The sequence below is a fragment of the Bidens hawaiensis genome, unplaced genomic scaffold (genome assembly GCF_021521415.1).
Source record: "Bidens hawaiensis isolate Kalapana, Puna unplaced genomic scaffold, B.hawaiensis_p1.1 tig00027790_1, whole genome shotgun sequence".
Lineage (NCBI taxonomy): Eukaryota > Viridiplantae > Streptophyta > Magnoliopsida > Asterales > Asteraceae > Bidens > Bidens hawaiensis.
The window spans coordinates 29,232-46,497 of record NW_027494509.1 but is presented as its reverse complement, the minus strand read 5'-3'; the positions used below and the strand labels follow the sequence as shown (position 1 = coordinate 46,497).

Here is a 17,266-nt window from a genome sequence, read left to right as displayed (position 1 = left end):
AAAATTATCAGTCCAGACGGATTTCATTGGAAAACCATCGGGGGTAGGTGGGTAGTGGGACACTTGACAGCTTGGTATTGGATCTTTGAAAACCATCGGATTATTTCAACTTTTTTCAAACCTATCGGCGCCGATAGATTTCACTGGACTATTTATGGAATGTGAAATTTTCATGGATTATTTTGAGAATCTCTCTCATCTTTTGGACTATTTTCAGAATTTTCTCTTAATTTTTTCTTTAATGTCCGACTAATAGAGAATTGTCTAGGTACTTCGTACGAGTTTATTTAATGGTAAAAGGCCACCTTCAAATGACTCAACTCAGGCGTACGGAGCCCTTAAGCGCCTCCAAACAATCTTCGATTCAGGGAAAAACCCATACATCCGAATGCCCACTGGTGGTAAAACCCGGACGCCTTTAGCCCTACCTGAGCCTCAAATAAAGTTTGTTTAGTTATCAAATCTAGTATAAGAAGCTCGTTAACCTTAACGTGTCTTGTATATTTTTGAGTTTTACCTCTTTTGAACTTCTATAAGTATTGTATTGATTTCACATTCCATAGCCGAGTTCGAGCCAAGATTTAGCTCATTTAAGATACTACACGGGCTCGAGCCGAAATTAGGCTGGGTTAAGGTTTTTCTCAAAATATAAAAAAATAATTAAAAACACATATACATAATAATAAACGAGTCGATCCAAGCCCAATTTTAAAAACAACTCACAAACCAAGTTGGAGTTTTAGGAAAAGAGCTTGAAACTAGGCAAGTTCAAGCTCTTGTAAATCAAAACAGGCCGAACTCGATCCTAGTCGAGCTCAGTCTTGGCTCAGCTTGTTTGCACCCCTAAACTAAATATGTTTAAGACACACGTTTTTTATATACAATTTTAAAGTACATAAATCATACGGTCACTCGTTTTGAGTAAGTTTTAATGAAACACCACCAATTATTTATGCTTCTTACTAAAACCTAAAAGTTTTAGACATGATATTAAGGTTGGGTTTTTTTAGTTGAGCCGTCACCGCTTAAATTAGTCATTAGGTATTGTATGCTTTTCAGTAATTATATTATTATTTTGTTTTAAGGAAACCATGTTTTAGTCCGGGATTCCCGGTAACTTTAAGGAAGCTGTATGCGGTCTCATCTCATCTGATGGTACCGTTGAAAGTACCACCCTCGTACCCACTTACTTTTTCTCTTTTGTTTCTTGTCGTTTTCCTTACCCAATTATTCAAGGCCAGTCCCAATGATTACTTCGCCTCTAGGAAACCATGTACACCACTTGTACATCTTGCTCTTCATGTTGTACCCTTTGTCAAAGTTACAAAAGCTACCAAAAAGTTTGCGGGAAAATTTCCAAAATGACCCTATTTTAAAAAGAGATTTTAATTTTGTCCCCCAAAATTAATAATTTCAAAAATGTCCCTTTCTAACTCATCTTTGACTATGTGTTAAAAAATCTAACACGTCTTTGACGACGTGTTAGATTTCCTAACGCATGGTCAAAGATGAGTTAGGCCTTCAAACACATGGTCAACAACGTGTTTGCATCAAACATATAGTCAAAGACATGTTAGCCTTTTGTTTCTTTGTTTTTTTTTTAATATTATATTATTATAAATAATTTTACTTATATTTGGTTTTTCTTTTATAACTTCTAATATAAAAATTTTAATATTATTTCAAACTTACCGAGAAGACACGCGTATTTTTATTTACATGTTGACAAAAATTTTATTTAAAATCGTGCGGGGTCAAATTTTATTGAAAATTTCTATATTAGTTTGACACAGCTCGAGTTGGAGTAAATTTATGTCGGACTGTAGATAAAAATAAGCATGTCTCGTCAGTATATTCGAAATAATATAAAAGGTTTTATATTAGAAGTTATAAAAGAAAAACCAAATATAAGTAAAACTAGTTATAATAATATAATATTAAAAAAAGAAACAAACCAACAAAAGACTAACATGTCTTTGACTATACGTTTGATGATAACACGTCGTTGACCATGTGTTTGGAGGCCTAACTAATCTTTGACCATGCGTTAGGAAATCTAACACGTTTTTAACGACATGTTAGTAACATGTCGTTAAAAACGTGTTAGATTTCCTAACGCATAGTCAAAGATGAGTCAGAATATGACATCTTTGGAATTATTAATTTTGGGAGACAAAATTAGAATATATTTCCAAAATAGGGTCATTTTGGGAATTTTCCCAAAAGTCGCAACTGTTTTTATAAAACAATATGACAATATGACATTTTCCCAAAAGTTGCAAATGTTTGGGATTGGGTTTGAAAAATGCTTATTAGCTTATTGGTGTTTTTAAAAAGTTAATAAATTAAAATATGTTTCGCAATTACAAAAATCTTTTTTATTTTAGCTTCTTTAAAAGGTTAAAAAATAGTTTTCCAAAAGCCTCAAATCTTGACTTTTTGAAAAAGCTAATAAGCCAATAAACATTTTTCAAACTCAATCCCAAACATGAAACGAGCCAAAACTCTGTACACACTTTGATGTTAACTCGTTAAAAGCTCAAAGTCGAGAGCCTAAATGAGTTCATCTATAAATTGGAGCTTTTTAGGAACGATAAAATAACACTTTTGAATACTAAGCATTAAAATATCAGTTTGTCTAGACTCACAAGTCACAAGTAGGCTTATAAACAAACCGACTAAGTGCTCGTTCGTTTGACTTTAACCGAATAAATGTTCAAACATGAGCAAAATGAACCGAGTTTCTTGTTCATGTTCGCTCATGAAGCAAATGAATGTGTTCGTGTTTATGTTTTTGTTAACAATATTAAACAAACAATTCATAAACGTAAACAACAAAATTGAGTTAAACCTAAGTAGATGTGAATAATATATTGGACCAAAGAGTTATTAATACTAAACTAAATTGTAATGGGCTTAAAAATTTAATTGAATATATATTAACGACCTCAAACAAACGTAAACTAAATGAACGAACATAAACATGTTCACGAGCATATATAAACAACCAATGCGTGTTCATGTTCGTTCATTTAACTAAAAAAAACTTTATTCATGTTCGTTAATTTATTACATAAACGAGCATAAACGAACTTGTCATCAAACGGTTCACTAAACGCGTGGTTCGTTTACAGACAACCCAAACAAGCATACATCCAGCCCGAGCTTTAGATATAAACGACCAAAAGTCGAGCTCGAATCAATTACGCATTTACGCCCATGACAAAAATAGCAAACATATAGAATCTTTACTCGGATTAAAATCTAAACATGATCCAAAAATTGGTGAAAACATGTAAATTTTCACAGTAAAAAGCAAAACAAAAAAAATATAAGATCACTCTAAACAAACCAAAGCAGCAGGGTTCATACCACTTGAAATCACTCCTTCATATCTTCAACACCATCATCATCATCATCATCAACAACAACTTCATCACTTATTTTAAGATCATCAAGCAGCTCCCATAACGGCACAGACGGCACGCCGTCGTCTTCACCATCACTCACAGAACCCATTTCCGGTAACTGGTATTCTTCGTTCCGATACAAAGAAATATTAAACCTCAAATCCGGGTTCTCCTCAATATCCCTCAAAAACTGTTCATATTCATCAATCTCCTTTTCTTCATCCACTCGACCCCGCATTTCACTCGCATCAACCTCTATTTTAATTTTTTTCATCTTCCAAGAACGAGGCTTTCCACGCTTCTTTAACCTCTTTTCTTCATAACTTTTCTTAACTAAAATAACTTCCGGGATCACAAGACCTTTATATTTATCAACTTCAATATCATTATTATTAGCAGCATTCAAATCATAACCAAGAGCATAATCACCAGAACTCAAAACATGACCTAAATGAGTCCTCACAAAGAACATAGTATCGTTCTTACCAAAATCAGATGCGCGCGCCACCTGTGCATCCGCCTTCACATACTTTGCCCCACCAATGTTGACTTCAGAAATTGGGTCAACATCCAAAACCACATATTCAACAAGCTGTTTAGACGAAAGAAGTGAAGTAAATGGTGCCCTAAAGTACTGCTCAGCGTCAAGAAAACAATGCCTGAGAGTTAACGGATCGAGTAAAGCAATATTATTGCTGATTTTGGTGCAAACAAGAAACGGGCCCAGGTGTCCCAAACTCGCAGATAGTTTTGGTGGGAGACAAACGAGATCCTCACGACAAATCGGGCAAATTTCAACAGAAAACGTGTACTTATAATTGTAATTATTGCTTTTAGCATCATGTGACACAAGTTGCTTATCGTGTCGGCTCTTAATCGGAACAACTTTTTGAATAAACTCAACAAACTTAACTGCGTGAATACGGTTATCAAAAAAGAAATCAAGCCCGCGATCCGTTTGCTTGACCCTGATAGCTCTGGTAGCTGCATTATGTTTAAGAATAACTTGTTCTAGATACAAGAAAGTTATTCGGTGAGAAACATGCTGCTTGAGCTGGACCACAGCCACCCATCGATCCGGGTTGACCAGAACCCGAGAGCATGACTCACACATCTGATCTTGAACCGCATACTCGACCATAAACGCTTGTTCAAGAACCGCACCGTTGAGGACCTCTTTTTGGACCGTGAGTTTGACTTTAAGCCTCTTGGAGTGAGGTTCGGTCCAGATGAATTCTGCGTGTATCAATCTTACTTTGTTTAACTTCTTTACTCTTTTGGCACAGAAGGTTAAGAGTTCTTTGGACTCTAATTGAGCTTTAATCCAAGTTCTTGGTGGCTGCAAGTAGCGACCGCATTCAGGGCACTGATAGATGATAACTTGCTTCTGTAGTCCTTTGGTTATGTCTACTTCAGAACGAAGACAATCGGCACACATGTTGGCGGCATTCGGGGCGATTACGATGCCACATTTGCAGCATAAAACAGTGCCCGGGGTCTGTCGTCCGGACATTGCTGCCAACAGAAGTAAACAAAACAAACATCACTTTATTACGGCTCTCATCCCTATTAGATTATTTATTATATTTGTAGCTAGTGGTGCAAACAAGCCGCCTGCGAGCTACTTGAGATCAGATCAAACAAGCTCATGTAGTTAATGAACCTGAGCTCAAGCCTTGTATGGAAGATCAGTTGAGCCTTAACGGGCCTAGTGTATTTTTTCTAGCTTTAGCTCTTTTGGACTTGCATGTTTTAAATTCACACTGCAGAACCTAGCTTTGGCTCATTTAAGCACTGCACGCGAGCTCGAGCCGAGCTTAGGCTCATTTAGGTTTTCCTCAGAATATATAAAAAATAATTAAAGATGTATATAAAATAATTAATAAATTGTAAATGACGCAGCGCTCCTTTACAGCTCTTGTAGCGTATATAATATCAATTAAAAACTAGAGTTTATTATGTAGAAGTAGGTAAATAATTTCGGTAAAGTGTAATTAGGTCTATGAATCCAGGAGTGTTGTAGAGTTAATTTGAAACTGAATGAACATGTTCTGAAGGACTTAAATTCCAATATAAAATAAAACCTAAAACAGAATTGGGGAAAAATGTCTGATTAGAATACTCAATCGCCAGTTCATTACAAGACGAATAAACTAATTTCAGTACACTAAACAACCAAAGAAAGAAGCTTACCAACCAACGCACGCGAAAGAAAAAATTGTATGCCAACCGACAATGGCAATATGCAATACAGGTTAGGGGTTTAGGGTCTTAAATTAATAAGCATCTCCTTATTCATTTTATAGACACCGGCGGTTCCAAATTTAAAAAAGTTGCCCCCCAACTCCTAATGGCCCCCCTTAAAAAGGACTTAACGTCGTTATACTTCTTTCCGAATTTCAAGCTAATGTTTTAGGACTTTTGATTGGAACGGGAATACTAGTCGACTAATGTAAAACTTAGTTCGAAATGACGCTCCAAAATGACAAAACAATGCTTCAATTCGGGTCTTTGAACTTACAATTAACAAAAATTAAGTCGTTTGGATCAACGTTTCGAGTTAAGTTTTACACCAATTGACTCGTATCCTCATTCCGATTAAAAACCCTAAAACATTAGTTTGAAATTCGGTAAAAACCATAACGTCGTTAAGTCTTTTTTAACGGGGGACCATTGGAGGCCAACATTTTAAAATTTGGGACTGCCAATGACTATAAAATAAATATAGATTGTTATCGGTCAATACCGTTCAACAAGGATTATTAAAATCCAATAAACTATATTATTATTATTATTATGCCAAACCAATCATTTCACAATACTACAATATATGTGTTTATGTGAAACTATCCAAGCACATGACGCCTACATAATATCACCCCCCCCCCCCCTTTTTTTTTCATATTTAACAACCAGTCACCACAGCGCACAAATAAATAACTTTGTCTGTCTTATCCGTCATTTATATCGTTTCAAAACAATTTACAATATATTGATTGAGCAATAGTAGTCAATTGTTTGACAGTGACAATGTCAGAAGAATTTACCTTGAGTTTGAGTGAGATTTCTCTTAACAATAAAAGTTAAAGTTGAAAGTCTCGCCGATTACATTACTAGTACAAATTATTTAACTTTAACAATAAAAGTTCAAGTTGGAAGTCTTGCCAATTACATTACCGGTACAAATTATCTTACGGATTACCAAAACATAAATGGTTAAAAGTTTACTTATGCATTGCACGATTAAACCTAAAGATTTGTAAACAAGTTTTATTATTCAATTATTATTTTATATCAAAGTGATATGGTTTAAAGAGAGAGTAGCAACTTGCGTATAGATACCAAAAAGAAATCAATTTAGATACGTTTATAAACATTATTTTAACTTAAGTAGGGGTATACCTTAACGTCTATAGTGTTCGAGCTGACTTGACAGGGTTAACGATTGATACACCACTCCCTTTATGGGTTAAGAAGTGTTAAACGCAAGATGGTTAAAATATTAACAGACATTAAAATCTTTTACACACACAATAATTTTAAAATTAATATACATTAAACTAAGGGAGGTTAAGAGGGGTTAAAACAATTTCCTTAGGGGAGGTAGAGTGAAATGGGATAAAATATGTAATGTGATGCCTACGTAAAGTTAAGGGGCGTGAATGTATACCACAAGGTTAGGCTAAGCTAAAACTTGAGCAAATAAATGAATTTTTAAACATTATGTTGCCAACGTTTTGCTGTTAAAACCAGCCATATAAATAAACTGAGCATTTAACCTTTAAATAGTTACTTATATTTTATAGTTATTAATACACCATCTCAATATAAAAAAATAATAAACTTTAATGATTTCAAAACATAATAACGATAGTTCGCAGTTCATGATTAGAATTAACAGACAAAATTAAACCATTAAATACCGAATCAAGATGTAATTTTATACAATATTCAAAGTCAAAATAGAAACATTAAATCATTCGTTTAATCAAAATTGTGGGTAGAACAACAGTTTCATTAGCTCAAGTAATATTACATCATACCAGAAACTGTCAGATCACGACCGCAACTGCAACTGATTGATACCAAAAACTTGTCCGAGCCCGAATGAGTTTCTTTTCATCTGAATCAACTCTACTACCTCCGCTTGTACCTGTAACAAAACATTTAAAAAATGAACTTCGACAAAGCCAAACCAATATAAAGTGTCCAAAACCTCCTAACAATTAATAAAAGTGGCTTTCATTTCTTCCTTTACAGTAACGTACCTTGACTTGCTCTTAAACGAAGACTTCTTGCCAACCGATGAGCTTCGTTTTTGCTTCTTTTCACTCATATCACTTTGAAAAAGCTCCTTCATTTCTTCGGGTCTTGATTTACTTGAGTGAGAAGATTTTTTTGGTCCTTTCTTATTGGTCCTCACAGGCTTCCCGGCATCAGCTGCCTTTTTAGCACCCTTTGCTGCTTTTGCACGCTTATAAGCCAAATCAACTAGAGACATCCCCGGTTTCTCTTTCTTATTTCTATTGTTCCCCTGAAAACGATACAACCGTATTAGTTAATATTTAAAAATAGGAAAAATATAAATGTGACGTACCTCATTTTCTGCTTCGTCTTCTAGCATCTCCCTAGATGCTTCAAGTCTCCTCCTTTTCTTTCGAGGAAGATTTCTCTGCCACCAAAAATAGTCAAGAACTAATAGTATAATCTTTTCTCTTTTTTATTTTTGATACTAATCAAAGATAAATATAAGCACCTCATGCTCTCTCTTTTTCTTTTCTTTCTTCTTACGCTCTTCAGCTTCTTCAGCACTCATCACCTTCTTTTTAGATCCTTTCTCGGTTTCCTGAGGACAAAAGAGTAAATATCCAAAAGGGTAGAATAAAAGATAGCAACTAATATATAGAATGTTACCTTTCCAGCATTAGCAACAAGTTTTTTCTCCTTCTCTGTAACAAACCAAGTCCTCTTAGGACGAGCAAATATTTCATCTCTGTGCGTAATCATATTTTCTGCCTGCAAAGAGAACAGTTATAAACTGTTTTTGAAACAAGACTTGTTGACAATATTAGACACACTATCTAGAAAAGTTTGTGCATACCTTGTCTGCTTCCATTTCAGCCCTTCTTAGAGCCATTTCTTCCCTAGATCATTTACACGTTACAAATTATGATGTCAGTGACATACAACGAATATAACAATGATAATTACTAATTAAAGGTGATATAAACCTCTCTTCTCTAAGAATTGTTGCTACTTGATCCTCCATTTGCTCTATGATTTGGCTCCATTTGGTTATTGATTGCTCTGCAACAATACGACTCTTGAGCTTTGAACCAGCTCTTTTTACCTGTAATGAATAAGTCACATAAATTCAAAATGAAGTGACAAATTTTCTTTTTAATGAAGTTGATGTTAAGAATTAAAGTGAACTCACAATAGCTTTTAGAAGAGACCGATCGTTATCGGTGACAAAAGTAACAGCATAACCTTCTCTACCAGCTCTAGCAGTACGTCCCACTCGATGCACATAGCTATAAAAAATATAATTCACACATAAAATAAGATAGATATAAATTGTAAAGACAACAAAATCAGCACAGATGTCAAGAGTCAAGACTGCGTATACTAAGTGAAGCAATTACAACTTGCCTAGTAAGGTCACGTGGGCACTCATAGTTGATAACCGTTTGGACTCCAATAATATCAAGCCCCTGTAACGAAACCATTATAAAGGTTAATATTTATGTGACATATAAACCAACAAAATATGATTATCAAGTTGGCCACATACACGAGCAGCAACATTAGTAGCTATCAGAAAATCAGCTTCCTGCCTTCTGAATAGTTCCAAGGCCTATACATATAGCAAGGGTATATATAATGTCATTATAACAACTACATCAATTTCTAGTTCGACTTTTCTTCATTTTATATAAAAAAACCTTGATGATTCATACTCACATCTAAACGCTGTGCCTGTGTGAGATTTCCATGAAGCTCAGCAGCTTTAAAACCAGCTAAGCCAAACAAAATCTTCAACCTATGTGCTGCTTGTTTTGTTCCACTGTCATTACAACAGTAAATATCAATCCAAAAGCAAGTGTAAAAAGACCTCAATTCCTCAAGCATATAGTATTTACAGTTACCTGAATATAATCACTTTGGATGTAAATGTCTTAGAACACAATGCAAGAAGAACAGCCTCTTGATTTCCTTCTCGAGCCCTCCTTATTCTAACAACCCTGTAAATAAAAGTTAAAAAGGTGACAACTTTTTCTTACAATAATCCATACTTCTATAACAGATTTATATCCTAATTAAAACAAAACCATTCCACATACTCCTCTGTTAAAGTTGATGGACGCTTTGTCGTGGGATCAGCAGAGAGACGCAATGGTTTGTTGAGTAATAATTTAATAAGCTCATCAACTTGCTCAGTCATAGTAGCTGAAAACAGCATAGTCTGTCTATTTTTAGGGCAAAGTCTCACCTGCAAGGATTACAAATGTTAGTTAATAAGCTAATGATCATAAAAATTTTAAAAGTTTAGGATTACCAATTCACGAATCTCGGCTTCAAATCCAAGTTCAAGAAGACGATCTGCCTCATCAAGGATTAGAACTGCAAGATTATCCAAATCTACTGACATAGAATTGCGTAAATGATCAATTATACGTCCCGGGGTGGCCACTACAATATCTGGCAAGGATCTCAACGCTGCTTCTTGAGCCTGACAGTAAATTTAAAATATTTGCAGCATAAGGTCATTTATTAATAAGAAGATACAAATATTTATTTCAACTGAATGAAAGAAACAGACTCAAAAGATGAAGTGACTACAAGCAAAACCAACTTTATGTGACCATTGAAATGAAGTGGATAACTGAAATGATCTGAAAAGCATAAGATGGTGTACAAACCTTCAATGGAAGCCCACCAAGAATAAGACAAGATCTGATGTCTGTAACAAACTGTGAGAGTTTTTTGATCATGCTATCAATCCTGTTTAACCAGTCAAAACACAAATTATAACTTGAATTCCAACATCAAAAAAAGGGTTGCACAACTGTTACATGTAAAGGTGGCACAATAAAAAAAGTTAGTAGAAAAGGTAACTTTTGTAACGAGACAATATAGAGTGAACTCTACAATTCCTTGTCCATCTTTTAACTTTTTGTCAACGATTAATGTCTTAAATATGATTATAAAAAACTATGTAATAATAAAATCAAACAAAACTATGAAAAAAGCAATTTAGAATGTTGCACATATAGAAAAAAACTTTTGAGTGACTTTCAGCCCACTGGAGGCGTTTCCTTAACATTTCCATTTAACTAGTATGAGTTAAACAATAAATAACCAAAATTATATAAACATACACGAATACCAACAAGATTGAAATGGTGTCAAAGTTTAAAACGTCTAACAAGCAAGTATTACAACTTATCGGTGCTTAAAAAACTTCTGGTCCAATGTGTACAATTGAAAAGCTACTATAAATATGCCTAAAATACATTGAAAACTTTAAAAACTTACTGAACTGCCAACTCTCTTGTAGGAGTAAGAATGAGGACCCTTATTGCAGGTTGTTTGGACCGAAACAACAATCTCTCTAATGTCGGCAAAGCAAACGCAGCTGTCTGCCAAATTTTAAACAAAATGTCAGTGTTACTCATCGCTAATCAAAAACAAATCTTTCTTTATAAATATATATATATATATATATATATATATTATATATATATAACAGTAATTAGTGAAGTTATATAGATATTCTAATTGTTAGCAAAATACCTTCCCAGATCCTGTAATTGCACTACCACATATATCACGCCCGGTAAGAGCTAAAGGTATACACGCTGCCTAAAAATTTAAACAGTAAACATTTAAAACACTTATAAACATATAAACAAAAACATGAAACAGTTAAATTTCATGTAAAGTAGCAGTATATTAATATCATCATAACCTGAATGGGTGTTGGTTTGGTGTATCCCAAAGCTTCACAGGCTCGAAGCAAAGGCCTCGAAAGGTGAAGATCCATGAAGCTATTTGCATGAAATGAAACACCATCTGCCTTCGCAAAGAAAGATTTTTTATCTCCACCGCCTGCCGTGGTAGGAATCTCATCGTCTTCTTCCGGTTTAAAATCCTCCTAAAACAAACGAATTCAAATACATGTTAAAACAACCTTAATTCTCATTAACCAAAACCGAGCAATCTTTACGTGCATATAATTATAAAAATCACATCCTTACCTGACGGTCCGGCTCAGAATCCGACGACTCATCCTCATCCTCATCCACATCATCTTTTTCTCGTATGGCTTCCGCGTGACTTCGCTGTTGAACGAGCTTCGAGATTTTCTCATCAATAGAAGTTGTGCTTCTGCGCGCGTGCTCCTCCGCAACGGACTCAGTGTAAGACGAAAAGTCCCATGGAGACTGTGTCTTCTTTTTACTCTTAACCTTTTCATCCACATCACTGTTTCCTTCATCCCCATCTTCTCCATCACTACTAACATCTTCTTCATAATCAATTTCTTCATCACTTGGAGGCTCAAATTCAAACTCTAAATCCTCCATTCTTTAGAGTTTATAAAACCCTAACCTAAATGCCCAATGCGTAATGTCAAATTGTCAATTAGTACAACTAACTTAAAAGAGCTAATAAATGAAATCAAAAGCTATAATTTATACAATTATTAAAACTGAAACTAACACAACAACAATAATAATAATAATTAATGTACAATTAAAATTAACGTGCTAATTGTGATAATCAATGCTAATTGTGAGAATCAAGTAGAGTAATTATAAATACAAGTAGAGTAATTATATAATTACATCGTAGAGTAATTACAAAATTACTCTATGATGTAATTACATAATTACTCTACTTGATTCTTAAAATTAGCATGTTAATTTCATTTGTATTTGATCCAAACCCTAATTATTATTATTATTTTGAATTTGGAATAATTGACGGTAAATATAATTTGAGCTGTAGTCAAAGCAACTAACGGCTTACCTTGCTGCAAAAGCAATTGAAACTGGAGATCGTTGACCGGTGAAACGCCGCCGGCGGAGGCGGTGGAGAGTGGCCGGAGTGACTGCAAAGGGTTTTAGCGGGTTTAGCTATTCAGAATGAAATAAATCGTTGGTACGGACGCACTTGAAGGTCAAGTTATGTATTGTTGGGCTAGCTGGAACTTGGTTTTTAGGGCCTGGTAATTACTTAAGTGGGCCTGATTTAATTTTTGTTAATGGGTTTCTTGGTTATTTTTACGTTAATGGGTTAAGAAAATTGTGGACTCTAGACCAGGATTATGAAACAGATCTGGATCAATCCGTTAAGGAATTAAAAATGAAATTAGAGGGGCAAAAATTGCTTTTTGGACCTAAAACGGTTCGGTTTTGAAACACGTTGTTGTTATATGGTTCGGTTCGGTTCGGTTCAAACCAATTTCAATGAAGGAGTTCTCAAACCAATTACAAATTGACGGTTCGATTAAGTTTAACTAACTACCTTTCTCTTTAACCGGTCTCTGAAGCAAAATCGAAACCAGTTGTTTTTGCCACTTGTAAATGAAAGAATATTAAAAACCCGCATTTGAATATCCTGCAAACTCTCTTTTACTCTCAGTGAAGGGATGTGAAAGAGCATGAATACAAGAAGGAAAATTTATGTGGTACGGGACAAGTATAGTATTAGGTTGTTGGATTACATGTTTATCCAAATCATAACCATAAGCATTTTATTTTGTTTATGTTTTTTGGGTATCGTTGTTTAATAGAGTATTGTACTAATTTTTATTGACCTGTTAGTTTTTATATTTATGAGTTCCTTGGGTAACAAATTTATATAAAAATAAATGTAATAAGAAATGTGCTTGAAATCGTGATGGATAGAGGGAGTAGTAGCCATCGGGTACCGAACAATTGTGCAACATGTTTTTACAATTGAATATGAGACTGTAATTATCAATATCATCCCATCGCCATCCTTAACAATTAAGACTCAAAGAGTTTGTCTGAATTTGTGATATACATATTCGTTGGTCTTCCTCAATTTGTTTATTAAATTCTTTGTGGGAATCATCAACTTGAACAAAAGGTTTGTGTGAATTTTATAATTACTTTTATCCAATCCCATGTATTATACAGGAATATAAGCTAGTATTATATAATTGCTAATATAAACCAATGCATTAAGATTCACTGATTCTACTTTCGTGGGAAATTATTTGAAGACATAAGCATGTGGGGCAACAGCTAAGCAAAAGCTTTTTGAGTAACCATAGATTTTGGACTTTTCACGAATCTATTCAATCTCTAGTGTATGGTATTGCCACAGACCGTACTATTTTTTCAACTTTAATCCATAAGTTTATAAAAAAATCAGTTTTAAGAAAAAAAATATAAACTAAATATATGCAAGAAAATACTTAGAAGTGTTAAAAAAGGTTATATTATAACCTATATGTTGTGGTTCCATGATAGTTTAACTACTTAAAATCTACCTATATTATTAAAACAAAAACATTCTTTCACATGCCATTCAACAAGAGTAGCCAAGTATGATGTCAACTAATACTATTATTATTTTTAGAATTACAAACAAAAGTTACAAATATAACTTTAAATGTTGTATTAAATGAGATTTTTAGATATTTATTAATTATAAAGTTTATTTATTATTATTTATATCTTATGAATCCATAACTAATACTATTATCATTTTTAGAATTACAAACAAAAGTTATAAATAAATATTACTTTAAATGTTGTATTAAATGAGATTTTTAGATATTTATTAATTATAAATTTTTATTTGTCGTTATTTATATCTTATGAATCCATAAGTTATGTTATTATATATATTATTAAATTTAATTTTTATTGTATTTTTTTAATCACTCGTATATTACACGAGCTACATCCTAGTTATTTAATGAATTAACATTAAGTAAAGCATAATTGTACAGAATTTTAATTATAGTGTAAGCATATAACGATTCTAATTAGAGATGAAATTAGCCGAGTTGCTTATGTATTACTAAAGATCGCCTCATAAAAACTTGATTTACGACAAGCTTTAAACATGCCCAAGTGTCACACCCCGACTAGCACAACGCGGAAGCGTAAAACGGGAATGTAACAGACACCTCTGATATCAACACATTGTTTATAAAGAAACATTACAAACTAATTTACAATATATTATATTTCTTCGTTCTATCATTGTTTTACAGTCTAGGCGATACAAACAAAACTAGTTCGTTAACTATACATTCTTACTACTATCGCCCTTGCTTCTATTCACATAGCATCAACCACACACCTCAGGCAAGTAACAGATCACCAAATCATTCCAATTTAGGTACACCTGAAAAGCAGTTTAAAACGGGTCAACTACTAGAGTTGGTGAGTTTCACGAGTTTCAAGAAATCAGTAATGAGTATTCACAAGTCAACACTTGTAATCTTAAAATAAGTATGTATGTATGTACATGATGTAATTATGCTAAGCTACAGTGAAGCCTTGACTGTATGTGCTGCGTGCATCCATTTCCCACGCTCCATCAACCACTGTGGCCCCTTTCCGCCCACAACATGCCCCGGTAGCTATGTCTAACACTACATAGCCTGTTTGTATAAATATGGTCATGTGCAAACGGCTCTATGTGACACGGCAACTAGGCCGATTCCGTTTGGGTTTGTCAAACCAATAGTACTATTCACAAGCCACCGGCTCGAAGTTAATCACTGTGATCGTGGGGACTTTCGTGTGTTAGCACTTAGATAATTCACATCAATACATGTTTCAGGTATGTATATGTAATCAAACATGCTTTTCACCCCAAAAGTTCGTAAAACAGTTTAAAAGTGGGGTCATGAAACTCACGGTTTAGTCGATAATCAGTACTGTATCAGCTCGTGGTTTGTTTGGTCCGCTATCAGTAGTTCCTATAATCAATATTATAATAATATTAATCTTTTAATATTATTATAATCTCAATACTAAACTGGGCTGTATAACTAATTTGGGTATACTTGGAATGCCCAGAATGTGGCAATAGGCTTAGGTTGTGATGTTGTTCAATGTCTAATACTTAAAACCGAACTTGGCTCAGATTCCCGTTTTCCCAGCTGGGCCAAGTTGTTCGTTTACGCGTTCAGAAAACAGTTATGGGAAAATAAGCTTGGGTAAATGTATTGGTTAATAAAATGATTAAGTTATAAAGAAGGATCACATACTGGGGTCCCGGATTAGCCACGGGGCCCGTTTCTGTTTATTCAGTTTGATTTAAAAAGAAACGCGCACAATCCATCCGGATTGTCCAGGTTTTTCATAGACAAGTTCTTTTTCACTTAATTAGTCCAAAAATATGATTTTTGATCACTCTTGGTGTTTTGATATTCCCGCAGATTCGCTAGTCGCAAACCTGCCGGATTTTATAAAAACTGAATTTATTTAATATTCAAATTAGCATAATTAATTAACCGTTAATCATTAAATTATGAAAATTTAGTCACTTATCAATTAAAATATATAGATTTTTATAAAAATATTTCTGGAATTTATTTACTGATTTATTAATTTATAAAAATTTATTTTATCAGCTATATTTCGCCTGAAAATCGTCCGTTTACCACAAACAATTTCCAAAAATTCCATAAAAATTCCTGAATGCTCAAATCATGTCCCAAATCAACCTGTATCAATTTTAGAATGTAAAAAGTTCGTGCGATATTCTTTTCGGCCCAAATTCGACTATAAAAATTCACACGAACGCATATAAACAAAACACCTTTAAACTTCTCCAAATGATCCCAAAATTCATATGTGTTCAAAATACATCAAATCTGAGTTCCCAGAAAATTTTCATAATTTTTGAAGTATTTTAGCTATTTTTCCCAAATAAACGTCCCAATTTGGTAATAAATTCGCCAAATATTCTCAGATGGTCGAAAAATTACCAAATGGTCCCTGATGTCCCTGCAAAATTTCAAGGCCTAACAATATGCACATCACAACCTTAACCTAAATAGCCCGTAAGCGAGTGTTTCGGTATTACCTTAGCGGGTTTGGCTCGTTTCCGACTTTTTATCAAGTTTTCAGGTTCTTGTGCTTCTAAGCAAGCTAGGTACAAGTCCTATATCACAAACCAAGCAATTTTTCATCAACATAACAGCCCTTAACTTAGGGTTTCAGCTAGTGCACAAAAACGAACTTTTGAACCGTAAAAACGCCGTTTCAACCATTTAATCCGTGTTTATGGCCAAAAAAACTATCAAAACAGGTTCCTTACCATGTGTATGATCAAAACATGTTTGTGGACCATTTTTAGGATTTTTACACGGTTAGGAATGATTTTTAGTAACCAAGACATGTTTTTATGGTATTAAACAAGTACAAAAGCTACTTATTTAAGCTCCTTACCTTAGGGTTTGAAGGTTTTCTGGAAATTCAGCTTGCAGCTGCTTGGACCTCAACTCTTATAAACCAAAATGAATAAACAAGCTTGTAAAACAAGTTTTATAAAAAGAATGGGGGGTGGGGGTGGGCTGGCCGATCGGAACCCATGGGCTGTTTTGGCCCAATAATCTGGTTTTTCAAGCCCAAATACGAAAAGCCCGGTCCAAAATTTAGTTCGGGTTCTGTTTTTGGCGCGAAAAACTTATTGGGTGCGTTAAACAGCGCGAAAACAAGTGTTTTTCGGCTAGTTTTGTGTAAAATTATAAAAACATACTATATGTTTGTAAAAATAAAAAATATTTTCACGGATCGCTTAAAACATTTCAAGTAGTGTTTGGTAAGTCTTTTTCGGCTTAACAGATGATACAATGC

The 17,266-nt window shown here is 34.0% G+C and overlaps 1 protein-coding gene and 1 pseudogene across 1 annotated transcript; both read right to left on the bottom strand.

The window, feature by feature from the left end:
* Positions 1 to 3,135: 3,135 nt before the first annotated feature.
* LOC143575910 (uncharacterized) lies at positions 3,136 to 4,941 on the bottom strand (annotated as a pseudogene).
* A 2,491-nt stretch (positions 4,942 to 7,432) lies between these two features.
* Positions 7,433 to 12,043, bottom strand: LOC143575915 (DEAD-box ATP-dependent RNA helicase 28-like). Its single transcript, XM_077060155.1, has 19 exons — positions 11,672 to 12,043; positions 11,383 to 11,568; positions 11,208 to 11,276; positions 10,950 to 11,053; positions 10,334 to 10,415; positions 9,970 to 10,143; positions 9,755 to 9,903; positions 9,560 to 9,655; positions 9,375 to 9,477; positions 9,205 to 9,267; positions 9,063 to 9,124; positions 8,848 to 8,944; positions 8,642 to 8,760; positions 8,512 to 8,554; positions 8,325 to 8,426; positions 8,167 to 8,256; positions 8,008 to 8,082; positions 7,679 to 7,944; positions 7,433 to 7,563 (listed from the first exon to the last, which is right to left on the bottom strand). The coding sequence occupies exons 1-19, from the start codon at positions 11,996 to 11,998 to the stop codon at positions 7,548 to 7,550; spliced, it is 2,223 nt and encodes a 740-aa protein (XP_076916270.1). The 5' UTR covers positions 11,999 to 12,043; the 3' UTR covers positions 7,433 to 7,547.
* Positions 12,044 to 17,266: the final 5,223 nt, after the last annotated feature.